Below are 26,196 nucleotides of genomic sequence, written 5' to 3'. Positions count from 1 at the left end.
CGGATGTGCACGCGGGACAGTGGCGTATAATGGCGCCGTACGTTCCGTAGCGTGGGTGGGGTTCGTTGGGTGGGGGAGGTGGGGGGTGGGGATGGGGATGGGGATGGGGATGGGGATGGGATGTATGAGTGGGCCAGGGATGGGGGATGGGTGGTGGTGCGGGTGGTGGGTTCGGTGCAGTTGTTAAATTGATGGGAGGGGGATGTACGTTCGCCACGGCGGCGGCACGCGGTGGATCGGTGTGACACTACCAATCCGGGGTTCGCGAGAAACCCGGCGTGATCTTCTCGTCCTGCGGCCTGAACCCGAGGACCTCGAGCACCGTCTTGCCGTTCCTCTGGCAGAGGATGACACACTTGTCGTCGCGGAAGCAGACGCGCCAGACCGCGTCGCAAGGACGGGTGAGCTCGCGGATAAACGTGCCCGTGTGGACATCCCACAGCTTGACGCGACCGTCGTTTCCGCCCGACACGACGAAACGGTCGTCAAACTGCAGGCAGGTGACACTGTTGTCGTGTGCGCAGAGACGGTGTACGCAGGAATAGTCGTTCAGGTCAAAGACGATCACGCGCCCGTCCGACCCGCCGGTGATGAGGCGGTCGCCTGAGAGCTGGAGCTGGCCCACCAGCGAGGTGTGGCCCTGGAGAATGGCGAGGCATTCACTGAAAGAGTTAGAAAGACTTATCGTCGGGTAGGTCAAACTCACCCTGAGCCAGCATCCCAGACGCGGACGGTCGAGTCGAGCGAGCCCGACACGACGCGCTCGCCATCAAACGCCACCGCGTAGATCTGGTGGTAGTGGCCCTCAAAGACCTGGAGGCACTCTCCCGTGTCAATGTCCCAGAGCTGGAAATGTCAGTTGAAACCCAATGACGTCGAGGAGTTGAAACTCACGCGGCAAGTGTAATCGTAAGAACCCGAGACAACCTGGTTACCGGCCACCTCGATACAGCGCACGCTCTGGTCGTGACCCGCAAGCACTCGCAGCATGCGCCCACGGTCAATGTCCCATACGCGGAGCGTAAAGTCGCGCGAGCCAGAGACGGCGATGGGGCGGCCATCGAGGACCTTGAGGCAGCGGATGGTGCTCGAGTGGCCACGGAGCGAAAAGACACATTCGCCCGTCGCAAGGTCCCACACGCGGACCTCGCGATCACAGCCACCCGACACCACGAGGGTGCGGTTGAGGCCCCAGCCTGCCGCGGCGCCACACACGTCGCTGGACCGCATGCGCTTGGTGAGGCGTGACGGGCGGCGATCACTTTCCGCCGCCGAGTTGGAGCGGAAGGGAGGGTTGGAACTGCCGTTTGCCGATGCCGACGAGAAGCTGGCACGGCGACTACCGTCTTCCCAGCGCTTGGGCTGGGGTTGCTCAAAGCGGCGGTCGTTGGCCTTGCGCGGCGAGACAAGGACGAGGGCCCACACACCAAGCTCATGCCCCAGCAGGGACTGGCGGTAGTGGCCAGTGGTGACGTCGAACACGTGAATCTTCGAGTTTGCCATGCCAATAACGATAAACTCGTCATTGACGACCAAAGACGTGACAACACTGTCGCCCATACTCGAGTGCGTTGTGAGCAGCCTGCCTGCGCTCAGCCAGTTGGCCTCGGTGAGGTATGCGTCGCGGAACTTGTCACGGAACGTGCGGGGCTGCTGGAGCGCGCGGTGCGCCGCGCCACGCGAAGAGAACCCGCGAGCCCAGGATGAATGGAGAGGAGCAGGGTCCTTCTTGCCACTGCCCGACGCCGTGCTGGTGACGGCCGCCACGGAGGGGGGCGGGTGGGGCACGTTTGAAAGCGGCAGGGTTGGACGGTACAGCTGCTTGTCGTGCATGTCCTGCCACAACCGCTCGTCCTGGAGCAGCTCGTTCCAGTACTTGCACACGCGCATGCAGCGGCCCAGGGTGCGTGCGTCGTCGATAAAGCTCACGCAGTGCAGAGCGAGCTCGATGGGCAAGTCGGACAGGAAATCGCGCTTGAGCCGTGGGGCGATTTTGCTCGAGACCACCAGCGCCTCGTTGAGCTGCAGCTCGGACACGAGCGAGGACAGGAACGCGAACCGCTCGTCCTTGGCCAGCGTCCGGAACCGTGTCAGCAGGTCGTTGGCGCCTTCTTTGACAGAAGCGTCAGTTGGGTAGAACAATGGGGGGCACGGCACGCAGTTTGTGCCTTGGTGTACACACTACTCACCAGCGTCCTCTGTATCCTCATCCTCGTCGTCACCGACGTGCAGCGGGCCATAGCTCCAGCGCTCGGTCGGGGTCGGGCTTGGCGCGGGTGTAGGTGGCGACAAGGCCTGCGACGGGATATTAACGGGCGCAACGGTATGTGTGCTGGACGAGATGCTGTTGTGCGGCGAGTGCGAATGCGAGTGCGAAAGAGAGTGGGTGTGCGAATGCGTGTGGGCGAGGTGGGACGGCGACGCGAGCGGGAGCGCTTGCGCGCTGGCTGACCCGAGCACGGGAATCGTGAGCGCGAGCGTGCGCGCCGCGGCCGCTGCAGCGTCGTCGGGGTACGTAGCGTCCGAGGGACTCGGCGTCGCCGCCGAGCTTGTTGGCGGAGACATGTTGCCGCCTGCGCGTTCTCGGTGCTGGCCCGATACCGGCACGGGCGGGGGTGACGGCGGGCACGCTGTCCACCCGCCATGGCCACGGGTCCGGCCCTGCATTGCGGGGACGAGTGGAAGAAGAGGTGGGGGGGGGGGGGGGGGGCGGAGTGTGGTCGGAGAGGAGGAGGGGGGAAGGAGGTTGCTGTCTAGTGGATGTCCCGGGATGCCTAGCGAGGGCTGTAGTGCCCGCACAGGCTTCGGGATACCGGACAGGAGAGGGGTGGTAGGGAGGATGAGAGCGGAGGTGGAATGGATAATGGTCGTGCACGCCGGTCGTAGTGATGCGCGCGCCCACCGACGGCACCACCGTGGCGGGGCTGACAAACGGTCACGGAAGGGGGGCCACGGAAGCAAATAATAATGATGGTTGCTGGACCTGCTGCGGATATTCGGATGCTGTGGCAGGATCGGCTCGCGTACTGTGGCAACGTCGGGTGTCTATGATGGTGTGTATCTGGTGGGTCAGTATGCCTGATGCTTGTCCTTTATCCCCACCTCTCGTCAATATCCACAGTAGCATGCAGCAATAAGGCCCTCGTAAAAAAAGATGACACGCAGGCGCACCTGCTCAACGCAAATATACCACAGCCTCTCTGAACCGAAACTCGTTGAGTATTCCTCCGCGCCTCCGCACATCTCGGAACCGTCGTCAGAGCTGAGCTTCGAGTCCGTGCATTCAACGCAGGCCGCAGGCAGCAGGCCGCTGGCGACACCGTGTGGGTGGCAGGCAGGATACAGAAAACGCACACACAGGCAGGTCTACGTTCTACGTTCCCACTCCACATGCCCCTTGTGGCGGACAATATTATTACACGGCGCTTGCCCCGGACTTGTGACCCATGTACCATCCCACGAGCCACTCGTGATCACATGGCGTACGCGTGTGGTACGCCGTGTGGCCACGTGGCCAGTGGGCTGTAATGCGTAATGCATGGAACCCAGATGAGGAGCCAGCGCGCCAGCGCTGTGGTCTTTGGCCTGTTCGCAAATTCTTCTGCAGTGCGTCCGTCCGTCGCGCGATGGACCGCGGGCGGATATCCTGGGCGAGCGAGGCGACGGTGGTCGGCTTCGGGGGGAGAGGGGGGGTAGGGTGACACACCCCCGGCCCCATCTAGACCACATGTTTCGCACCGATATCGGACGGACGGACAACAGCGCAACAGCACACGGTACCCAACGACATTACGACGTCATTCGTCCGTGCTGTTCCCAATGTTCTCAAGGGTGTCCGGTGTGGGTCGCGGTTGTCCTGCCCATCGAAATTTCGCGCGGACTGTCCTTTAGGTTTTTTGGGTGTTTTACCTTTTTGGCATGCCGAAACAGTCGGGCTCAGATAACCAGATGCACTCCACGGCTTGTCTGTGGCCGGTGGTGCGAATCTGTGACTCTGTGCACTCATTTCACAGGCACACCGTTGCGCCTCGGGATGGCGTGTGTCCACTCCGACAGACATCATCCCGTAGCGGTTTGTGGCACCTACCCGTCACAGCTGCTTCCAATATCTTCTTGATCTCAACGGATGCATTCGATGTCGCCGGCGGAGCGTCCACACCGCCAGCGAGCAATGTCCATGGATGGCTGGCTACAATGCGAGTAGTATCCCAATAAGGTTGGGAAGGGGCAAGGGGATCATGGCCCTTTGAACAAAATTATGGTCAAAAGAAATAAGCACACTCGCTGTGCGACCGAGGGCAGGCAGGTCTTGTGTGCGTGAATAGGTATGAGATGGATCAACGATGGAAAATGTTCGATGTGCATGGGGGAGAGGTTCACCGTACAGGCGTCTAGAGGAGGGTGGCGACGAGGCCAGCGACGAACATGCCCATGACGGGGAGGGCGGCGACCTGCGAGGCGGCCGACTTGGCCGAGGTCGAGGCGGCAGCGGCCGCGCCAGAGGCGGTCGACGAGTTGGAGGTCGACGACGACGACGAGTTCGAGGCAGTGGTGCCGTTGGTCTCGGTGGTGCCGCCAATGTACTGCGCAAAGGTGGGGTAGGTGACGTTGGTCTCCTCGTAAGGGTAGGTGGTGTTGAGGGCGGTGGCGATAGGGACAATGTACTTGAACGAGGCCTTGATGGTAGGGTAGACGTCAATGAACTCCTGCATGGTGTAGTTGTTCAGCTCGTGGTTGAGGACGACGGGGCCAAAGGTCGAGTAGGTGCCGTTCTTGCCGGCGGCGCAGAAGTCGGCGTAGTTGGCGGAGACATCGGCCGAGGTGACGTTGTCAGTGCCGACCTGGAGAGCAAGCGTCAGTTTATGCCAAGTAAACGACAACACATGGCGTGGGAGGGGTGTAGGGTACGGCGCTGCGGAGATCTGCAACGTGTGTGTGTTGTGTTCCAGACACATAAAACGGGGCATGTGGCACCGCAGTTGGGAGGGGGCGGCCAACAAACACTGCCACTGCGCCACTCGGTTCCCAACTGGTTTGCTCAACGGCCAGCTTGCTGTGCAAGTCTTGGCAGAAACCGCAGCCCATGTTTGTGGCCAGAACACGCAGAGCAAAAATCCAATGGGTGATCGGCCAACACAAACTCCCGCAGCCCAGGAAACCGCAAACGAGTCCCTGGGCGTTCGCAGTCGAACGAGGAGTCTCCGAGACGCGTGCACCCAACCACCCTCTCTCCACACACCGGAAACAAAGAGAAACTCACCTTCCAGTCGTCAGTGTCCTCGGACCAGACAATGGTAGTCATGTTGAGGGCAGCAGCGATGAAACGGATACGGTTGTCGACGTCACCGAAGGGAGGGCGCCAGCACTTGGGGGTCACGCCAAGGAGCTCCTTGATAGCCTTGCGGGTGTAGTAGAGCTCGGCAAAGGCCTGCTGGTTCGAGAACGAGGTCATGTACTCGTGCGACCAGGTGTGGACACAGATCTCGTGGCCGTCGTCCTTGGCGCGGATAGCCTGGACGGGCCAGTCGACAACGTTGGAGCCAATGAAGAACATGGTGGCCTTCTGGTCCTGCTCCGAGAGGAAGTTGTAGAGAGCGTTGTGCGAGCAGTTGGGTCCGTCGTCAAAGCCAAGACCCCAAGTCTCGGGCTCGGGAACGGTGGTAATGTCGGCAGCGAGGCCGGTCGACGACGCGGGCGTGGTGCACTTGGCGTAGGTCCACCAGCAGTCAGTGTCGGTGGTGTAGGTGGTGTCGGTGGTTCCCCAGTTACCCGTGTGGTCACCGTTACCCTTGACGGCGACGTCGGGGAGGGCAGCGTTCAGCGAAGCGTTGATGGTGGCGAAAAGAGCAGTCGCCTCAGTGTCGTTGGCGACAATGTCGGCAGCCGCCCAGATGGTAGGGTAGCTGGACTTGATGGCATCCCAGGGGGAGTAGGTGTAGTACGTGCACTCCGACGTGGGGTCTAGATGGCGTCAGCACGTCCTCGACGGTCGAGCAATTGGTCGACGCCGATCCTAGTGAGTTGCCGAACGGAAGGTGGTGCGAGGCTTCTTCCAACTGCCACGACGATACGGCACCCGGTACCAGGTACTGTTCCAATAGCTCTCCATCATCGTCCGAGGATGGCGAGCGCGTCGAGTGCCACGCCGCAGGCCATCGCCGACGCATGGGCGCCATACCATGGACAAGGCCGGTGGGCGATGCGCAAGAGACGGCCCGAGCACCAGCAGCAACGCCGGGCGGCGCCGCGTTTGGATTTCGGCACGCTCGCTCCGGGGAGGCGTTACACCGACCACTATCGCGCAGGTCCGTTTCGAGCATGTTTCCGAGAATGTCGTCGCCCCAGCCTCTGCCATACTCGCGCTCTCTCGCTACCCAACGGACCACTGGGAAGAACCACTGCAGAAAGAGAAACAAGAATACTCACCGACGACGCTGTTGGCGACCTGGCGGTGCTCGAGGACACGCGAGCCGCCGTGGTTACGGCGACCGATCTCGTGGCCACCGCAGCCCATGTGGGCCGAGGCGAGGGGGAGAAGGAGGGAGAGGGCGGCGGCGGCGGCGATCATGATTGGTAGCGGCCGTGCAAAGGGGGGTGTCGATGTTGTCGAACAGAGGTGGTCGGTTACCGTCAAACAGTTGGTCGTTGACGATCAGCGATGAAAGAGAAAGAGAGGAAGGGAGACGAAGAAGGTTAAAGAGAGTGTGTGAGCTGCGATAGGACAGTTGAAAGGGTCTTTCAACAGTGGGATATACTGTGAGAGAGAGAGGGGAGGGGGGAGAGGAGGGGGGAGGAGAGTGGGGTTTGTCGTATGAAAGGGATAGAAAGAAGGGAGAGGGATGAGAAGGGATGGACACGGAAATGTGCAGTGCTTTGCTTTGCCAGACCCATCAAGACACGACGGGGCTTCCTTGTGTCTGTCCGTTGTCCGTCGTGTCTGCCCGCACCGAGAGCCAGCCCTCCCTCCCTGCCCACATGCGTGTGCTGAGTGTTTGCATGCACAAGCTGCAGCCGCGGCAGTGGTGGGGAGGCTAGAGGCCTAGAGGCCAGAGGGTTTGGACAGGTTTGTGTGGTGTGTCGGCTGCGTCGGCTGTGCGCAGTCGTCTATCCTGGGTGACCTTTTTTTTGGGTGGATAAAAATACCATGATGGCCCTTGGCGCACGCTCTCGTCGGTATACCAGCAGTCACGCCCCACCCTGGATGCAGGAGGCAGCATGCCATGGCAGGCCACATGTGTTCTGCTCTGGTGCTCTTGCACCCACTGGCCAGTGGGTACCGTCTCGGCCTGCGTATGCACCGGGCAAACGGCGCGCGCGCCCATGCCGGGTCTCCGGTGGCGTAGACGGGCTGCTAAAGACACGACAGGGTGGGATCGCTGGCGTGCACCGCATGTCCTTGCGTTCGTACAAAGGGGCAGAGCCGGGGCAGATGGCTGCGCATGGGAATAGAAAATGTCGTCGTGGTGGTCCAGGAATAGAGACCCGTTCAACAATGCTGGCACCATTGTCAGGTCTCCACCAGGGCACAGGACGGCAGGTGACACCCCAGGGTGGGGCTGGTATCGTCAGCAAGGCCGTTGCTCCGGGTCTCAGATGAGAATGCCACTCTGTTCGTGCATGCCTGTGGAGACATTTGTTCTGAGTGCACTCATGTCGGTCTGCGTTGGATGCGAGGCATACAGCATTGTGCCGGTCGCAGCAGCGTCGCAGTCCTCTGTAAACACGTTCGGAACACGCCCACCATGGCCAGACTTGCACACCACCCTTAGCTTATCGCTGCGCCTGGCGGGCCTCGTTAATTGTGACGGCTGCAAACACGCAAGAGGCCGAGAGAGCGAGAGCGAGTGTCCAACCAGGCCGGCCAGCTGCGGCCATGACGCGACTGCGAGAAACGCGACGCATAAAGGAAACACTGTAAAGGCGTGCGCGCCCCTTGCTCCCGAGAGGGCCCAAGAACGAACGCGCGACGACGCCACACAGAATTGCGCAGTTTGCTCTCCCGGAAAGGGCAAACGTCCAACGAACGAACGAACGAGCATGGTTGGAAAGCTGGCCAGGTGGCCAGGTGACATTGACGACAAGGAAAAGGAAAAGCAAACGCGTAAACACCACCATATGCATCAAACGCGCCCCACACACCCTATTATGCGTGAGGGCCGGGGCGCAGCTGCCACATAGGCTTCAGCTCGGCGCTCGCGACAGTACAAGACACGAGCTCACTAGTGATCAGTGATATCAGTGAGTAGAGCAGCGAGCAACGGAGGCATGTGCAGCGTCTATGGCTACTCCACCAGGGCCCGTGTCGGCGCAGGGAACACCAGGAGCCTAGGAGCCCGACATCCGACACACGCCGTGGCGGAGGTTGCGGTCGCCGCATCGCGTCGTTGTCGTCGCGTCAGTGGAAGCGGTCAATCAGTGGATGGTGAGCTGTGAGATGCAAGGCGGGATTGTGGGACATGCATGCCAAGAGGCCAAGACCTACTGCGTATGTTTTGTTGTTTTGTTGTTTGCGTGCGCCATCCATGCCAAGCATGACTGCGTGCGTCTATTTGCTTGCGCCGCGGTCGTGTGCTGCGCCGGCATCTCTGACAGCCAGAGGGAGGGGGGGTAGAGGGGGGCTGCTTGAACAAGCAAGCGAGATGGACCTCGCCAGCCCAGACATGGCCCAGACTCGGCCAGTTGCAAGTTGTGGGCCGGTCGTACCGCCGCAGGTCGCCCATGTGCACATGTCAACTTGCGGGCCTGCCGGCGCAGTAGTGTGCAGTGCAGTGTCTATCACAGCTCTTCACACAGAACACACGCCCATGCGGCCCACTTGATACCGCAGTCCCGCTGTCAGCTGCCAGCCATGCCCCGCCACACCGTAACGAGGCCCTCCGGAGTCATTTTGATAACAACTCGTCCCAATGCATTGCGACTGAATCTCTCTCTGTGGCCCGTGGTGGGTGCCGCGCGAGGGAAAAAACCGGTACCGTAAAAATATCATAACACGTCCCTCTCTCGCCACCTCTCTACCTCTGCTCAAAGGTCTGGAGGTAGTCGGACAGCTGGGCCGAATGTCAGCAAAAACGGATCCACACCACAGAAGGTGCCACAAAACCGCTGGTGTGTACACCTCGTCTTTCACTCACCCTCAGGGCACCAGCGCGGATCTGGTCCGTAAGGTTCTGGACGTTGGGGTCGGCCATGACGCGGCCTGCCATGTCGCGCACGTTGCGCTCGAGGGCCTGCACCGTCTCGTTGCCCTCCAGGCCGAGCATGCCGTCGGTACCTTGCATGTCGCCGCCGTCGTCCTCCTCGTCTTCCCGGCCAAAGTAGGCGTTGGACGAGATGGCAGTGGCGCCCTGGAAGTTCTGGAGACGGCTCTGGGCCTCCGAGGCCGCCGACGGGTCATAGTTGCCGCGACCAAAGTACATGTCCGACGAGATTCCTGTGCGGCGGGTTAGCAGGTGATGGCGGAGGAGGGCCTGGGGGCACAGCAGCAAGGACCGACAGGCGTGTTGTGCACACGCCCGTGGCACGGCACCTTTGTGGTCTAGTGCCACGTACAGCATCCGCGAGGTGCGAACGCGGCTTTGCCAGATCTCCGTAAACGGAGCCAGCCAGCACCACTGGGGACCGTGGGTGGCCGAGATCCTGGATCTGATCCTAATGCCTTTCCCATCCATTGGAAACCACACTGCCTGTCTCAACACTCACCCTTTTGGTTGCCGAAACGGTCCTTGGCGGCGCTCATCAAGTCCGCCTCGTCCGGCACGCGCCTGCAAGAGTTAGCAAATATAGTCACCGAGCATGCTAATCTCGGACGGGGCGAAGGTGGTGGGGGTGGGGGGTGCGGGCCTGTGCACGGGGAAAGGGTAGACGGCGCCTATTGCCGCGCGCCGCGCGCCGCCGACCGGCCCCTGCGCGTGCGATGGTGTGCACGTCACCGTTACCGACGCTGGAATCAGGCCCCTCGGCTAGGTCGCATTGGGCGCCATCCATGCCGGGCAGAAATAGCCTGCCACGATGCGTGGCCGGCGCGGTTGGTGGTGCACGCGAATTCGGACATGCCGGAATGAACGGCCCGTTCGTCTGCCTCACACACCCGTATCACCTGAAACCTGCCTGCCACCTCTGGCCCTCTCGGTGTATCCCGACTCTGTCCGTCTGTACTCACGCTGCCTGCGGTTTCGGCGCAACGGGCGCGCTCGCCACCTGTCCGAAACCGAGCTTGACGGGAACGGGCTTGTCCTCGACCACAGCACGCGCCTTGGAGAGCGGGGTAGCCGACCGCGAGTTGGCGATACCGGCCGCCTGGTTCTTACGGCGCTCCTCCTCCTCGCGAGCCTTGAGGGCTGCGGCCTCTTCCTCCTCCTTCTTCTTGTCGTAGCCGAGGCGCTTGATGCGCTCCTCCTCCTCGATCGCCTTGCGCTGAGCCTCCTCAAAGTTGATACCGGTCGAGGCCTTCTTGGCACCGAGGCGCGAGCCGCCGAGCTTGGACGCCTTGGGGGCGCCACCGAGACGCGAGCTGGCAGCAGGGCGGGCACCGGCGCCGGAACGCAGGGCCGACGAGCTCACAGTGCGGGGAGCGGTGGGCGCGGCAGGAGTGGCGGCAGCGGGAGGAGTGGCGGTGCGGGGCACACCGATGGAGGGTGGGGCGGTGGACGACGGCCGGCTGGGACGAGGGGAAGGAGTGGGCGCGGCCTTGTCCCAAGACTCGAAAAAGTCCTCCTGCTTCTCAGCGGGTGTGGACGAGCCCATCGGGGTCAGGTCGAGGCCCTCAATGTGGATGCCGTTGGGGTTCTGGCGCACATCCTCGGCCACACGTCGTGCAATCTCCTCCTTGTAGAGGTTTGCCTGGCGCGAAGAGTAGCGCGTGCGAGCATCATTGTTGCCAGGAGGGAGGAGGGACGAGCCGCCGTGCTTGTTGAAGAAGTCGGCAAGGGACTGGTTGCCAGCGACCTTGATCTGACGGAGCTGCTGGAGTGACCACGAGTCGAGGTTGGTGGAGCTGAGATGGGTTAGGACGTGTTTAGAGCTTGTAACCCCATATCATACTCACCGCACAAACGAGATGTGCACACCGAGGTTACGGTGCACACTCGAACAGTCGAGACAGAGGTAGATGCCAAAGGTGACCGAGGTCCAAGTGGGGTTCTTGGCCGAGCAGTCGAAGCAGGCCTGAGCGCGTTAGCCAAGGTCTTGGTCCCAGTCGTCGGTGTGCGAGGCGAGGGAGGACAAGTAAAACAAGTGACAGCACATGCGTTCAGACCAACACCTCGCAGGTGACCACGGTACACATCCCGCAGCTCAGATGCGGGGTATGGGCCCCTATATCCATGTGTCCCAGTGGAGGCGCGACCAGATGCACATCCGTGCGCTCAAGAACGCGCCGGCCACTCGTGTGCCAGCTAGCCGGGGCAACCCAGCTGGCAAGCATGGTTGTGTTGCACAGCCACAGCACAGCTGGTCTGTTGCAGCTCGAGGAGACATGGGACGCGGCGGTGCGCACACTGGCAACGTGGTTCAACCGGCTGCAGGCCGGGCGCGTTTGCCGCTGTGCTCGTGTTCGTGCTCGTATTGCAGCCGCCGTCGCCGGCGCTCAAATGCGCCGGGGCAGCTCGGCAGCGTCCAACGTGCCAGACACGAGAAACGGGTCGTCGATGTGGAGTACCATGGGCGTGTAGCCGTGGCCCGTGGACCCATGTCGCGTTGTCGAGACCGATTGTCGACCGTCGAGTCCTCCCATGATCCTCTGTCCTCTCCCTCCCTCGCGCACGCGCGCGTGCGTTGCACGCATTGGAGCACCTACCTTGTTAGCCTTCTGAGACTTGAGGTATGCGAACGCCGCAGTGGTCTGGGCCTTTGTGGGGTCCATGGTGTGGAGGATGTTTTGTAGAGGGTGTTTGTTGGAGAAGAACGAGAGACTATTCACCGCGCGGGGTCGCGTTTGTTAGGTTGTGGCCGTTGGGATCGTGGACGTGGCCCCTCGTCTCGTCATGCCAACTGGAGGGACGAGGCGGCGTCTGGCGCGCAGCCTGGGCTCTGGCTCAATATGAACGGAAGCTTATTTTCTAATGGGAATTATTTGAGGCCGCTTTTTTGCAAAGTGTTTCCACGTACGTCTCGCGTGGCCCGATGGTGCAGCTAATACAACTCTGTACGATTTCCCCGAATGAAGCCGGCAGACCCCCAGGCGTCACTGATCACTGACCGGTCTGTCACCACTCTCGCCATATGCCTGCCAGTCTGCTCAGAAACCACCATACACCTCCCCGTAACCTCTCCCCAGCCCCACCGTTCTCCGCTCTGACGCGCCGGCCTGGTTCTACTTATTCATCTCCGCATCTCTATCGAGGTCCGCTTAGGCCGAGCCGTCCTTGGGCTTGACAATGTACTGCGACTCGGAGGCGACACCGTTCGACCAGGTCTGGTACTTGCTGCGGGACAGTCAGCAACAGCGTTCACATGGAGCGGATCAAGTGTCTCGTTCATGTGGACCGGGGGTTCCAAGGGGTCGGGTTGTTGCGCAGAGGGCAATGGGGCGACGCGGCATGGGTGTGCCAACACAATGTGTGTCTTGTGGACAGCAATACTCCAGCTACACAACAACCTTGATGTAGCGGGGATTGCCCCCCAGCACCTCGTCCACCGCCGCCTTGCTCCTCCCCACGTCCGTCTCCATCTGCATCTGCATCTCCCTTCCCCGCCCTCCCCCTCCTCGGTTCCACGGGTCGACACGGCCGTTCCAAGTCCTCCACTCACACGTTGAGGGCAGCGCGCTTCTCGGCACCAACACGCTCCGACTCGACGAGAGCCGAGCGGACCGCGCGGGAGGCGATCTGGGTGAACTTGTTCCACCTGTAGACGAGACCAAGGACGATGCCAACGAGGGAGAAGGGGAGGGGGAGGGGGAGGGGGAGGGGAGGAAGGGGTTCAAGGTCCGGGGATTGCCGAGGAAACGGGTACGATTTGGCGACGAGGCGACGTGGGGGAGAAATAAAGAGGGGGTATAACGGTCGAGAGGGGAGGGGTAGGGGGAGGGGGTACGAGGACGAGGACGAGGCGCAGACGGCGAGCGACGAGCGATGGCGAGGGGGGAGGGGATGATGACGGCGTACACGAGTCGAGGAGCGCGATGTTCATTCAGGATTGGCGGAAAAGCACCAGCGTCAGCACAACCAAACCTTTCCGCGACAACTTCATTCCGGTGCACGCCAACAGCACGGCGGCACTGCTGCACGCCCGCATGCGCGCGATGGTACGCACGACATAAACTCGCGCCAGGCCGACATGTTTGCTGTTTTGATAGAGGGGTGTTGGGTGGGGTTGCTGGAAGGACCGGCGGTCGCGAATGGGCCAAGCAGGACGCTGGGAGGGACGGAGGGCACAGGCGCTGGCTGGCTGGCTGGCGGCGGCACACGGAGCTGATCGGAGGGCCATGGCCAAGCGGAGTTTTCGAGTGTGGCGGTTCCGCCCGTTCGATTCCTATGGTGCTGCGTGCGTTGCGGCTATGCTATCACGGCGTACCACATCTCTCTTCATGCATGCTCTGCACGCTGACCGCGCAGCATGCTTTGTATAAGGCTTTATCTTCGTTACGAGACGTTATGTATAAGACACCGACACGCCCACTCCCTTCTCTCCCCACTTCCCCTCTCCCTACTGCGCCTGCACCGTGCCCACGCTGGACAACGTGCGGCGGCGGTTCGGACGATGGAAATAGGTAGACTGGGTCGTGTTAGCCGTCACCTGAGGCATACCCACCGGACTGGCTGGCGCGTCCTGGGACTCGCTCTGGTCGAGAGGCGATTCGTCGTCGTCGTCGTCTGCATCGTCGTCCCAAACGTGCTCATCGCCAAGTGCAATAACGCCCGAGCCTGTATCGTAGCTGAGACGACGCGGGATGCCACCAAAGTCGGGCACGGGTGTGCTGTCCCTTGCCCACGGGTTGGAAGGCGTAGAGCCCGACGAACTGGCGTAGGTGCTGTCTCCGAGTCGGCCGCCGTCGAGACCGGCATCACTGGCCAGCTGGGAGCCTGACTGGGACGGCGACTCGGATCGGCGGCCCCATTCGTCGGCCTCGCCAAACGTGCCCGTGGAGCCCTCGCGGGCTGTCCGGTCGCCATCAGACTCGCCCTGCTGGTAACGGCGCAGCCTCTTGGCAACCTTGCGGCGGAGGCTGAGAACAACACCGCGGCGAGCAGCAGCGGCGTCACCAAACGCAGGCGGACGAGCCTTGGACGGGAGCCACGGCTTGGGAAGCTTGCCAGTGAGCGCGGGGTGGCCGTATCGTCTGCGACCAGTGTTGAGAACGCCATAGTAGAAGCTGTTCATCGGCGGCTGCGAGTAGTCGGTCTTGCGGTCCGCGGGCGCCACGTAGAGCGTGTCGTCATTCATGGCGTAGCGCTTGTGATTCAGGTTGCTCTGAGAGCGCGGGACGGCCGGGTCGTCGACCCCCAGGACCTCGTCGGTCGACTCGCCGCGCTGTACGTCGCAAACGCTGGACAGGGCCAGGTACTTGCTGAGCGGGCTGAACTGGTGTGACATGGTGATTCCCCACCAGATGGTGTAGGCGACCAGCAGGACCATGAGAGCAACCAGCTTGAACGCCTTGATGAGCGAAAAGAGCCCAGTGACGAACAGCTGGAAGATGACAAGGGCCCAGATGAGGCGGTCAAAGGTGATCTTCCAGGCCTCGCCGTTCGACTCCCAGGGCTTGAAGTAGACTGGTGTTAGCTATAGCAGGGGGAGCCGAGCTTACTGAAGAGGAGTTTATACTTGAATACCAGGTCTGATGTCAGCTGCGTTTCGAGGAGTTTCTGAGCTCACAGGCAAAACCAAAGTAGATGGCGCCAAAGACAAGAATGGAAGGCGTAACAACACTGTACACGAGCGTGATGGTGAAGATGAGCAGAGCCTGGGGATAGACCCATCCGTAGTTGAGCATTGGAGCGGCGTTAGCCGTGGCATAGTCTCGGGGCGTCTTGGCGGACAGGCGGTTCCAGACGAGAAGGAACAGCGGGCCGATGCTGAGAAGCTGAAGAGGCATGAGACCGACACCTTGGAGCATCACATAGGAGACCATAAAGTGTCGAATGTTCGTCTGCTGCAGGCCCATGGCGAGTTTTTCGGGGATCTGGGGGTAAGCACTGTTTAAAAGGGTAACGACCCACCTTCATGGGCTCGTCAGCCAGGTCGCGCACGAGAGCCCAATAGGTCGTCGTGACGTTCACGATGAGGAGGACCGAGATTAGGAGGAACAGGTAGTGTCTATGTAGGTGAGCAACGGCCTACGTCGAAAACACCTACTTCCTGGTCAACGAGTACTCGGCACTGCTACGCGATTTGAAGCCCTGCTGATAGCACAAGACTGCCGTCAGCAGCTGTCTGTACCAGAACACGTACATTCCAGAAGGAAAGGTAAGAGGCTGTTAAACATGATCAAAGCCAGAGTGGGCACGGTGGTCTGGAACACCGCCTCGAGTCGTGGGCTCTGCTTGATCAGGTTGGCGAGCCACGGCATCACACGTTCGATTTCCTTGAACGACAGAAGGGACGACACGGCGACGACAGGAGCTGAACGGGGGTCAGGACCGTACAAACGTCTTCCAACAAACTCACGAATCCAGGAGACAAGGAGGACACCCATAAGACCGGTGATAACAGTGTCGCGAATACGGTGCTCGCGGCGGGACATGGAGACTCTGTTCCAGATGACATCGCGCGGTTCGGGTGCGATAGTGGTGACTACCTGCGTATGCTCGCGGTAGTGGGCGACCTGGCTCGCCTCCTGGGTCGACTTGACGTCCTCGAATGTGACAAAGGCGACATGGGTAGGCTCAAAGCGACCAGTCTTCCGCAGGACGCGGACTTCCTCGTCGGCCTCCAAGAACTTGTCCTCCCAGAACCCGATGGCGTCGACAGACTTGCCGATACGGATGCGCTTTGTCGGACGCGGCTTGTCAGAGTGGATGGTGCTGTATCGCGCGCGGAGGCTCTCTGGGTCCTCGGCGGTCGCTGCGGGACCATCACCGTTCCTGTCCAGCCCAGAGATCAACGTCTCGGTCGTGGGCGACGACGCGCGGGGCTTGTTGCGGTAAACGTCGGGGTCGTAACCCGTCGCGGTAGCGGGGTTTCCCACCCACGCGACCCACGCATCCTCAAGTTCGAGGAGGGCGTTTGTGCGCTTGTCCAATGCCCGTTTGACGGCGTCAACCTCGCGGCAAATCGAGACACTCTCCACCTCCCATCCGCATCCCTCAAAGTACTCGGCAAGCGCACGGTCACCGCGGAGGTGCGAAGGCACATCCGTGACAAGCACAGTGCGTGCCGATACCGAGTGGATCAACTGAAGGCCAAACGCCTGGCGGGATGTGACAAAGCGGTGAAAGTTGCGATGGAGAAAGTGAAGTGTGAGAGCGGTGAACGTGTAGGCAAACACCAGCTGTAAGGTTGCGGAGGTGGTGGGGTCGGCGATGAAGTCGAAGAACGGCGGCAAGGTCATGTTGCCGTGCTTCCATGTACCGTTACCATACGTCCAGTCTGGCGTCCATGATGGAAGAAAGTCTGTCGAGTTGTCTGGAATGTCGGGAGCGGGCGACTCGGTGCTGCCTCCGCCCTAAACGTCAGCTGCCGTCAAGAGCAAGCGCAGCTCACGAGCTTGTATATCGGCACCAATATGGCCCCAGCAAGAACAGCGAAGAGTGAAAAGAGGATAAAGGACATGCGGAGGAAACTCAACAGCTAGTCATCAGCAAACTGCTCAGGAGGTGTGGGCAGACGTACAACGGCAGCATCGAGGCCGACTGTTTGCAGAACCACAAACTCGCTCGTGCGTAGAGTCGGAATGATCCAGCCAAAGAAGCGGGATGCTCCAGAGGCCTTCTGTATATCAGGCCAGTGCGCAGGTGCCGGGGAGAAGTCTAGTGGGATCAGCTGGTCGTGTCTTCGTCTCTGTCACCACACGTGGGGAGAGCTAGTCAACACACCCTTGAGCCTCGTGCGAGGCATATAGACCATCTCCCATCGTGTGCGAAGGAAGCAGAAGATGAAGAATGCCGAGACGCCAATAGACAGGGAGAGGATAAGCTGTGTCGAGAACCACTGCTCTATAGCACATGTCAGTCATCCCGAACCTCAGTCGGGGGGCCCAATCGAGATATGCTCACCAGACCCGTGCCCTGCTCCGTCAGTATTTGTTGGTGCGTGCGCGGGGGTTACTGATCACGTACATGTTCCGGGGGACCCGGGAGGAAGACTTGGCGTGTCGTCGTCGTCGTCGTCCATAAGGACCCATGCCCAGCCGTTCATGATGTGGGGGGTGTGGAGAGTGCGATGGAGAAAGAGGACGATGGATAAGTGGCGGCATGGGCGTACATATGACGTTTCGGTTTTGACGCTGGCGGGTGTCCCGTGCCTGAGTGGCGGCCGATGCGCAGGCGTGTCTCTGAGCCTCTAGCAGCGGGTGGCACGACGAGCACTCGTCACTCTCCGTCTGTTGATGTGTCCAGGCTTTTTCGCACAGGCGCACAGGTATACAGGTAGCAGGTGTAGCACAGGTAGCATGTAGACAGTGGTGCAAGCTATGATATATGTATACGGCAGCTATGAAGAAGGTAGGTGGGTAGTTTTCGTTTCAACTTCCGATCAGTGCCATCAGGGGGCTCAAAGGGGGGTGGTCCACCCTCCCATCCCAGTGTCACAGGCCCGCCGTGTATTGGCATATCCCAGGTGGCCAGTTGTACCCAGTTGAGAGATCATGCGATCATGAGAGAACCGGGGCATATAGTCTGTGATAATGGGCGCTACACACACGGCTAATAGTCGAAGCACTGCGGGTCAGTGCACTTTGGTTGCGAGCCTTGCAGTGAAACCAACATGAGGTGACCTTCCTCGGCCCAGCCACCACTATATCCATGCCACAGCCAAACGCGCTTGCTTCCATATTGATCTTCTTGCATCCCTTCTTACATGAGACGCTGAGCGTAGCGGAGGACCATGATGAGAGACAAGAGCTGACCACGTTAGGGATGGAAGGACTGGGCGAGCAGAGACATACCGAGACTGACGTCAGTTGAAAGTCAACAAGTTTGCAACTTACCAAGACCAGCAGGCATGAACTTGCCCGAGCGAGCGAACCTCGAACCCATAACAAGGACAAGGATGGCGGAGACAGCTGTGCAAGTTAGCTGACAGTGAGCGTTGGGGCAGCGCGTAAAGCTAAGACGCACCGATGGAGATGCGGACGTCCTTGGGGTCCTGCGATACGCGCTGGAAAGTCAGTACTCGGTGTAGGTTCACCGGGTTTGCCCATCTCGTGCGCATCCATCCTCGTCGAAACTCACCCACGCGCCGTAGCCCAGAAGCACGCCCGAGATACCGCCAGCAGCGAGAGACGCAACGGAGCCCTTCTTGATGAAGCCCATGGCGCCGCCGCTCAACACGACGGCCGCGTAGAGGAAGCCTTTGACGGTCAGCACTGGGTCTTGTGACTGTGGAGCATACCGGGAATGTCGTAGGTCTGGACGGACATGGTGAGCGCAGTGGTAAGTGTACAAGACAAAAGTGCATGCATCGTTGTCGTGTCTCGTGCAACGCGTCTCCAGTGCCGGCATGCGGGATCCGAACCACCTCCACCTGGTGAGCTGGTGAGTGTGCCACTGCGGGCGGCGATGCCGGCGATACCCGAGCAACGTGCGCGGACCCGGCCTGGGTGAGTGGGTATTAGGTGTGAACGCGTTAGTTTATATGAATTCCATGACGATAGCGACGGTCAACAACGGCTAGCCGTTGGGTCCCCCGCTTTGGCACCACCATCTCCTGGCAAACAACAAACACTCTACAACGCACGTTGCGGGGTTAGAATAGATATAGCTATACAACACTCTCTTTCCAGTCCTTCGTCGCTTGACAACCCCCCTTTGTCATCACCCGCATTCCACACAACACCACAACCCTCCACTCACCGACTCCACACTTGTCCCTCGTTGGCCACCCGCAGCCAAGCGCGTCCCATACCCCCTCTTCCTACCCCCACGCTCAACCGCGCCCCGCCGCGTCCGCAATGCCCGCGCAGCCCCAGGCTCATCCCCCCGTGCACCCGTCCCGCGCGCCCCACGGCGCCAAGAAGGGAGTCCGAGGCAAGCCCGCGCTGGCCATGGACGATGACGACCGCGACCCGGCGCAGTGGCTTGGGTTCTCGCTTCCGCCGCGCGCGCCGCACAACCATATCGAGCGCGCTGTTCCCCGTCGCAGCAAGCGCGGCGACTCGTGGCGCGGCAGCGCGCTCACCCGCGAGAAATTTGTCAACGCCAGCTATCGCTTCGTCGTCAAGCCCACCGAGACGTTGAGTTATGGTGCCCACTTTGCAGACCCGGACATTGCCCTCCACTGGCCGAACATTCTCCAGATTCTCGTGCCGACGTACTCGTCGTACTCTGTTGCGCAGGGATTTGTGGCTAGCGAGGACGAGGTGGACGACGACGTGGGCGGCGAGTCGGCTGCGGAACGGCGCCGACGCGTCGAGGAGGAGCGACAGGGCCGTTCATGCCCCATTTGCCTCAGCAAGCCCGTCGCTGGACGAATGACCAAGTGTGGACATGTACGTGGGAACAACACAGTGCAAGTGCTGACCTCGTTTTACAGATCTTTTGCTTTCCGTGCATCATGCACTTTATCCAACTCTCAGACGTCCCGCGGTCCGCATCCTGCCCTATCTGTGGCGACACGATACATGAAGGCATGCTCAAGAGCGTCCGGTACCTCGACGCCGAGACGATGGTGAAAGCGGCACAAGGAGAAGGCCAAGGAGTCGACCAGCTCGGTGCCGACGCGACGATGGACGAGGCCAAGATTATCGATTCGGAACCGGCAACGGCAGCCGGTGGAGCCCATCGCATCCACATGCGCCTCCTGCATCGTCCCCAGATGACCACACTGGCACTGCCAGCGACACCGACGTGGCCATCGGACGCGATTCCTCCTCTCACTGTACCCTGGCAGTTCCTCCCGGATGTCCTGACGTACTCGCGCGTGATGTTGGCGACGCCCGAGTACATGCTGTTGCAGCTCAACCGCGAGCTGGAAGAGCTCAAGGCTGAGTGGAACCTGTTGCAAGGCGACGACCTGGGGCGTGGATTTGTCACGTCTGCGCGTAACAAGGTTGAGCGCCAAATCGGCAAGGTCACAAACGAGCTCATGACGCCTGTCGTGCGCCACAACGAGGCCGAGGCGCGCGACGCGTGGAGCGAGGCCGTAAATGGCGAGCGCCGTGCCCGGGAACGCCATGTTGAGCGCGAGCAACGAGCAAAGGAACGCGCCGAGCGCGAGCTGGAAGCTCCCCCGCAAGTGGTCACCGACGAGGCCGAGGTGCCAGTCGAGTTCCTCGCGGCCTCGGACGTTTCCTACCGCGGCCCCACTGTTCACGTCCCTCCCAACGTCGTCGTCGAGCCCAACCCAATGCCGCCTACTGTGGGTAAGAAGAACCAGAAGAACCGCCGCCGACAAGGTGGAGCGGCCCCAAAGGCCCCACCTATCCCGCCTGCACCAAGCTACTACTTTTACCAATCGTCCCTTGGCGTCAACGTCTTCCTCAACCCCTTGGACAGCCGTATCCTCCTCGCACACTTCCATTCGTACTCGGCCTTCCCGCAGCACATCTCATTCACGACTACGGGATACGACTCGGCCACCGTCTCCGAGGACCTGCGCCGACGCGTCAAGTACCTCTCTCACTTGCCCGTCGGCACCGAGGTAGTGTTTGTCGAGGCCGACCTCGCAGGCATTGTCAGCCCCGAGGTCCTGGCCCAGTTCGAGCAGCCTCTCAAGGCACGTCGCGCCAAGCGTCGTGACCGTGTGCGCCGCGAGGACAGGGACAAGCGCCGTGCCGAACAGGCTGAGAGGGCCATGATGCCCGAGATGCACATTACACCCTCGGCGCAGGCCGTAGACCACGACCACGAGCTCGCCATGGCGCTTGCAGCCTCGCGTCTCGACTCGGGACTCTCCGTCTCGCCCGAGGTTGGTGCCGCGTTCCCACTCCCGGGCAGCAACACGGCCCACCAGCTCGCTGCGTCCCCGCCCTCTGCGTCGTCGGGCTCGTTTGCGTGGGCCGTCCACTCGCGCAACATGTCGAGTGCGCCCATCGGCCGCCGTGAGGAGAGACTCAACATGGAGGGAGTGGAGGAGGCGTGGAGCGGCTTCAATGCGGAGCACGAGGAAGTGGCAGCGGCGGAGGCGGAGGGGGCAGGACTGGCGGGTGGAAAGAAGAAGAAGAGTAAGAAGACAAGCAAGAAGCTGGTCCTGGGCGGAGCGGGACGGCAGGCATAGACGAACCCATCTAAACTGGCATCATAAACCCAACACAACCCATCAAACTCTCATAAACCACAACTGCGCATGGCATGCATTAACTTTTTTTTCTTGTATCACCTTGTTACCGTGCGATGTGTTCTACTAGGGAACGATTGTTGGTGCGAAATCTGGAGCGGTTATGCTGTTTCCCCGTGTCGTTGACAGACAACAGTCGCCACTCATGTCCCAGCGACGGAACCAAAATTTCCGTCATCAACCAAGATGAAGATCCCTTCGGCACCCACTTCGTTTCGACACTCCAACAACAATGGCGACACGTAACGCGCTCCTCGCTTGTCGCGGACTCCCTTCACGTGCGGTGACGGCCAGTCGCTTCTCATGCGCTGTACCGCTCGTGCGCGCCTCGGCCCGCTGGGTGCAAACCCAGGCCACGGCCAGTGACTCGGCTGCTCCCTCATCGTCCACTTCAACCTCGGCTCAGCCCGCGTCCTCGATCTCGTTTGCGGACATTACGGCCTCGTATGCGTCATCTTCAAAGATCGTGGATGGCGTAGTGGAGCCTGTCGTCGAGGCCAGCACCACTGTCGCCGTTGAGCCAACCCTCGAGGCGAACGAAACCACCACCGACGCCGTCAACCCCGCTGTCGAAACGAATGTGGAGGCGAATGAGACCACAGGCGATGCTCAAGGCGTAGGAGCCGACGATACTGACCCGGACCGTGCCAGGTTCCGCGACGCAGTTGATGTGTGGAGGGTGAGCTCCAAAACCCGATGGAAAGAGCTGACAGACAGCGTGCCGGCCTGCCGCGAGACGTTGCTCGCAAGCTGGCGAACCACTTCCCCGAAATTCAGAGGCCGACTCCGGCGCAGCGTGCGTTCCTTCTCTCGCTGGGCCGTGGCGATGTGGATATCTACTACAAGGACTACATGGGCCAGGGAAAGACCTTTTCCCTCGTCCTGGGCGCTCTCACGGTTGTGAACAAGAGCAGCAAGCAGGTCGTCCTCTTTGTCCCCACGCGCCACCTCGTGCAACAGGTCGGAGCCCTCTTTGACATCTTGGGTCCTGAGCACAAGGTGCACGCTTCCGTTTTGGACCCTCTCAAGATGGACTGGAACGCTCAGGTGGTGATCACGACGCCGACCATCTTCAACGACGCGCCTCCCAAGCCCAAGTCTCTGCCCAACCTCAGCCATATCTTCTTGGACGAGCCCGACACCATGCTGGGTCCCTTGCCTGCTAGGGGTACAGACGAGCGCCGTCTTGTCCGCCACCCCATCAACCTCCACCCACCGCACATCGTCAAGGCTCTCAACAAGCTGCTGCGCATCTTTGAGGAGCAGGATGGTCCTAGGTATTTGGGCAAGACCAAGAAGGGTATCCTCAACTTCAACTCGCGCCTGCCCATTCGCACCGTCTGGGCATCTGCTACGCTCAACTCTGAACTCCGCCGTCTCACCTTCGGGCGCGGATGGGTGAGGGCTGGTAACGAGAAGCAGAACAAGTCAAGCGGTATCATCGACCTCGACTTCACACACACTGCCAGCCAGCGTCAGCTGGATGTCCGCGCTGGGTTTGAGGAAATGGGCCAGATTACCGACATCCCCGCACACAGGGCCCCGAGAATCACAAAGCCGCGCAACCACGTCTTTGTTGTCGACAGGGCTGGAGACGTCCACCCCCTTGACATGTCGGAACCTGCGTACGGCCAGAGTGGCCAGCAGACCAAGGGCGAGGTGGCGGCGACGGTGATGGAGGCGCTTGCGCTTCTCCACACCACCTCACCTCCACCGCCCGGAACCTTTGCCCTTGCCCTCATGCCAAACCAGGGTTCCATCAAGAACATTGACTCGGAGCTCGGCTCGCTGGGCGTGTTCACCATCCCGCTCGTCCCCGAAATCATGGCCGAGGGCATCGAACCTCCCTCGGGCGACGAGCCCACCCCGTTGCTTTTGGCCCAGCGCTCGGCCGTCCCGGGCCTGCACCTGAAAAACCTGCACACCGTGTACCTCCTTAACGGCCTCGACATGGCTACCCTCTCCCCGCACCAGAGGGAGTACAAGGGCAAGCAGCTTCGCCAGACCTTCTATGACATTGTGACCGGTCGTCTCGGGCGCATGGGTGCCCTCAATCCCGTCCCGGGCCGCCCGCAGCGCGTCATCTCCATTGTCGAGGAGTATAGCGAGGAGCACGTTGCGCTGCACAACTTGTTCGCGCCACTCACGCCACTGGCCGGTGGGAGGCCTGCCCCCAGCTTCCATCTTTCCAAATGGGACGGTCCTGCCAACTTGAACTCACGCGACGAGAACGAGGCTGCCGACTGGGTCAACTAGCCGGGATGCGCCGCCATGGCAGCATTTACCAGCAGCCACCGATCAATCAACATTTTAAAAGACAGAAGTGGGAGGCTATCGGCGGACAGAGCCGATAACTCGATAGGTTCTGCGACAGACGGATGTGCCCCGACCCCAACCGTCGAAAATGCCGGATTTCTGGCGGGCTCTTGCCGTTTGCACATCCCAGCCGTACTGCTGTCCTTCCGCACCTGTCTCCCGCACATCTCCGTTCGTATTCTTTTACCTTGCATATGCATATACCCCACTGCACTCCTTCGTCCCATTCCCACTTCCTCCGGGGGTGTTCGAGATGTCTTGCCCACCTCGCAAGGGTTTGCGCAGCCGTGCACTCTTACACGTTCCTTCGGTGTCGTATGTGTCGCTGTCCACGCTCACTGCAGTCTCTCTCGCTGGTCACGCGATGCATGTGCAGTTTCTGCACGTGGTGTACATACAATCTCGTACAATATCGATGTCTAGAAGTCTATGAAGGAGGGCAAAAGAGTATGGTCCAAATTCCCAAAGGGCGGCGCCAAGCCGCCATTTCCAAGAAAACACAAGGCAGACTACCCCAAGCTCCCGCCTGCGAGGTACTGAGAGAGCCCTATTCTGCGAACTCTGGCTCGTCAGGGCGTGCAAACAGGAGCAAGCTCATGGCGCCCAGCTTGATTACGACCGTGACGACCACCACAACCCAGCTGCTCGAGTACCGGTGGAGACAGGCGCCGATAAACGAGCCGCCAATCATGGAGATGACGTACGCGATGCGCCTGTTGCGCGGGGTCGCCTTCGGGTCGCCCCAAGCAGCGAACAGGTACTGGTCCGCCACAAAGTCGACAAAGGTAGATGTCATGGGCGCCGTGGGCAGTTCCTGGCAGCTGCTCTGGCGGGCCATGGCGACTTGGGAGCCCGACATGGCCGCAAACAGGAAAAGAATGAACCATTCGTGCTGTCCGCCGAGCGCAGTGGCGCGCGGGCCCGCGGGGGAGACGAGGATGGCAGAGATGACGAGACACATGGTCTGGAAAAAGGTCGAGCACAGGAGCCATGCGCGGCGGCGGACACCTGGGAATGAGTGTCAGTCTTCCTGGAAAGGGAAAATGCCACAGCCGCCACTCACCGACCCAGTGGCCAATGTGGCCAAACAGGAATGCACACCCCAGAAAGCCCGCAAAGCTCACACCCGTGAGCAGCAGCCGCACCTCGATGGTGCCCACAGCCGAGAGGGTGAGGAGGATTGCGTTACCAGTCTGGTTGGAGGCAAATGTCGAAAAGTCGGCGTAGGTAGTGGCGTCGAGGATACTGGGTCATGTTAGCATCTGGAATCAATGCTACTCATCAACTCGCCACTTACCCCGTCGCGAGCGCCTGGGTGATAAGGGCTGGGACGAGTGCCTGGGTAGCGACGCTCTCCCCAGCCCACCGCGACCAGGTGAAAGGCTGGGGATGCTTTTGGACCATGCCACCCGCTTCGGCGTGGGACAGCGAGAGGGCCTCCTTTGACAGGCCGCCGACAGTAATGCATGTCGCGGACGTGGTGGTCGACACGCGCGGGAGGTCGCTCTTATCGGTGGGGTAAGCCACCGCCAAGGGTGCGGTGCCAGGTGGCGGCGACGAGGCCGTCAAGACCGTCAAGTCGTCGTCCGAACCTCCGGATCGCACAGGCTCGAGGGTCGCGAGTGGGGGAGAGGAGACTACGACAAGACCTGTTGGGTACGTGACGCTAGACCGCCTCCGGGTCATGCGCGACGCGGTGGAACTGGTCGACAGGCGACGTTCGGGGATACACACATGCTCAGACATGTGTACAGTGTAGTGAGTGCGGCAGGTATCGTGTTGTGGGGTTAAGGGCGGTATGTGTGTGGGGAAGGCCGCGATAGTGAGAGCGCTGACGGCGGTCGTCGACAAGGCGTAAACTGGCGTAAGATAGATCGTGGATGCTCGTGAGTGAAGAGCGAGGGGTGGTCAAGTGGGCAACGTGTTGGGATCGCATGTATACTTGTACCCAGGCAACATATTCCAATGGTGACGGCACCGCAAGTCTGCATGTGCCTCCCGCACTACGAACGCATTGTCCGATTCCAAACAATCTTTGCCTCCTATCGGTGTATCCCGGCCCTGCCCTCTACATCTACTACGAAGTCTTGCTTTAGAACCGGCCATCGCGCCGCGTTGTGAGGTTATGCGTCTCTTAGCTCCACGCTGCGACCGCAAGACCCTGCCTGCCCAGACCCACAATGCTGGGCATGACGGTGGGCTTACGATACGTACGATACGTGGCCCGCAGCCTCCATGCCTGTGGCCCGTGGGCCTTGGGCCTGCATGTTTGGGGCTGTCTCCCACGAACACGAACGCGGGACCGGGGTTTTACTCCACAAGAAATCATGATCTGGAAGAGTTGTACCGACATTCGTAAAGCGCCACTTTCCTCTTCCGGCGATTGACTTTTGGATTTCTGCACGGAGATCCAGCATATATCCGTGGGTCGTTCGGATTTGGCCGAGTCACGTGTTCTGACCGGGGCCATCTTGTTTGGCAGGCGGCTCGGATGGGAAGTTGCCGAGA

The 26,196-nt window shown here is 60.8% G+C and overlaps 10 protein-coding genes across 10 annotated transcripts; 2 read left to right on the top strand and 8 right to left on the bottom strand.

Annotated features, from left to right (window-relative positions):
- Nucleotides 1-247: 247 nt before the first annotated feature.
- On the bottom strand, nt 248-2,565 carry EHS24_006278 (uncharacterized protein; the record flags this gene model as incomplete). The annotated part of the gene is made up of 4 exons (XM_028621750.1): nt 248-662; nt 707-846; nt 895-2,111; nt 2,190-2,565. 4 exons carry the CDS (start codon nt 2,563-2,565, stop codon nt 248-250), a joined length of 2,148 nt encoding a protein of 715 aa, XP_028478202.1.
- A 1,826-nt stretch (nt 2,566-4,391) lies between these two features.
- Nucleotides 4,392-6,568, bottom strand: EHS24_006277 (uncharacterized protein; the record flags this gene model as incomplete). The annotated part of the gene is made up of 4 exons (XM_028621749.1): nt 4,392-4,841; nt 5,261-5,961; nt 6,179-6,370; nt 6,427-6,568. The coding sequence occupies 4 exons, from the start codon at nt 6,566-6,568 to the stop codon at nt 4,392-4,394; spliced, it is 1,485 nt and encodes a 494-aa protein (XP_028478201.1).
- Nucleotides 6,569-9,011: 2,443 nt separating this feature from the next.
- On the bottom strand, nt 9,012-11,860 carry GLO3 (glyoxalase; the record flags this gene model as incomplete). Its single annotated transcript, XM_028621748.1, has 6 exons — nt 9,012-9,047; nt 9,132-9,430; nt 9,700-9,761; nt 10,160-10,993; nt 11,045-11,163; nt 11,795-11,860. The coding sequence occupies 6 exons, from the start codon at nt 11,858-11,860 to the stop codon at nt 9,012-9,014; spliced, it is 1,416 nt and encodes a 471-aa protein (XP_028478200.1).
- A 486-nt stretch (nt 11,861-12,346) lies between these two features.
- On the bottom strand, nt 12,347-13,128 carry EHS24_006275 (uncharacterized protein; the record flags this gene model as incomplete). The annotated part of the gene is made up of 3 exons (XM_028621747.1): nt 12,347-12,422; nt 12,748-12,824; nt 12,952-13,128. The coding sequence occupies 3 exons, from the start codon at nt 13,126-13,128 to the stop codon at nt 12,347-12,349; spliced, it is 330 nt and encodes a 109-aa protein (XP_028478199.1).
- Nucleotides 13,129-13,644: 516 nt separating this feature from the next.
- EHS24_006274 (uncharacterized protein) lies at nt 13,645-15,103 on the bottom strand (the record flags this gene model as incomplete). Its single annotated transcript, XM_028621746.1, has 4 exons — nt 13,645-13,713; nt 13,750-14,711; nt 14,747-14,776; nt 14,815-15,103. The coding sequence occupies 4 exons, from the start codon at nt 15,101-15,103 to the stop codon at nt 13,645-13,647; spliced, it is 1,350 nt and encodes a 449-aa protein (XP_028478198.1).
- Nucleotides 15,104-15,301: 198 nt separating this feature from the next.
- Nucleotides 15,302-17,295, bottom strand: EHS24_006273 (uncharacterized protein; the record flags this gene model as incomplete). The annotated part of the gene is made up of 8 exons (XM_028621745.1): nt 15,302-15,321; nt 15,391-15,561; nt 15,607-16,603; nt 16,642-16,728; nt 16,771-16,907; nt 16,974-17,093; nt 17,154-17,165; nt 17,217-17,295. 8 exons carry the CDS (start codon nt 17,293-17,295, stop codon nt 15,302-15,304), a joined length of 1,623 nt encoding a protein of 540 aa, XP_028478197.1.
- Nucleotides 17,296-17,801: 506 nt separating this feature from the next.
- EHS24_006272 (uncharacterized protein) lies at nt 17,802-18,517 on the bottom strand (the record flags this gene model as incomplete). Its single annotated transcript, XM_028621744.1, has 6 exons — nt 17,802-17,816; nt 18,005-18,048; nt 18,086-18,160; nt 18,216-18,243; nt 18,330-18,448; nt 18,490-18,517. 6 exons carry the CDS (start codon nt 18,515-18,517, stop codon nt 17,802-17,804), a joined length of 309 nt encoding a protein of 102 aa, XP_028478196.1.
- A 531-nt stretch (nt 18,518-19,048) lies between these two features.
- On the top strand, nt 19,049-21,312 carry EHS24_006271 (uncharacterized protein; the record flags this gene model as incomplete). The annotated part of the gene is made up of 2 exons (XM_028621743.1): nt 19,049-19,585; nt 19,630-21,312. The coding sequence occupies 2 exons, from the start codon at nt 19,049-19,051 to the stop codon at nt 21,310-21,312; spliced, it is 2,220 nt and encodes a 739-aa protein (XP_028478195.1).
- Nucleotides 21,313-21,604: 292 nt separating this feature from the next.
- On the top strand, nt 21,605-23,628 carry EHS24_006270 (uncharacterized protein; the record flags this gene model as incomplete). The annotated part of the gene is made up of 2 exons (XM_028621742.1): nt 21,605-22,051; nt 22,090-23,628. The coding sequence occupies 2 exons, from the start codon at nt 21,605-21,607 to the stop codon at nt 23,626-23,628; spliced, it is 1,986 nt and encodes a 661-aa protein (XP_028478194.1).
- Nucleotides 23,629-24,235: 607 nt separating this feature from the next.
- EHS24_006269 (uncharacterized protein) lies at nt 24,236-25,374 on the bottom strand (the record flags this gene model as incomplete). Its single annotated transcript, XM_028621741.1, has 3 exons — nt 24,236-24,696; nt 24,752-24,933; nt 24,986-25,374. 3 exons carry the CDS (start codon nt 25,372-25,374, stop codon nt 24,236-24,238), a joined length of 1,032 nt encoding a protein of 343 aa, XP_028478193.1.
- Between the last annotated feature and the right edge of the window lie 822 nt (nt 25,375-26,196).

Source organism: Apiotrichum porosum (assembly GCF_003942205.1).
Source record: "Apiotrichum porosum strain DSM 27194 chromosome Unknown scaffold_3, whole genome shotgun sequence".
Lineage (NCBI taxonomy): Eukaryota > Fungi > Basidiomycota > Tremellomycetes > Trichosporonales > Trichosporonaceae > Apiotrichum > Apiotrichum porosum.
This window is presented reverse-complemented; position numbering and strand designations above follow the sequence as displayed.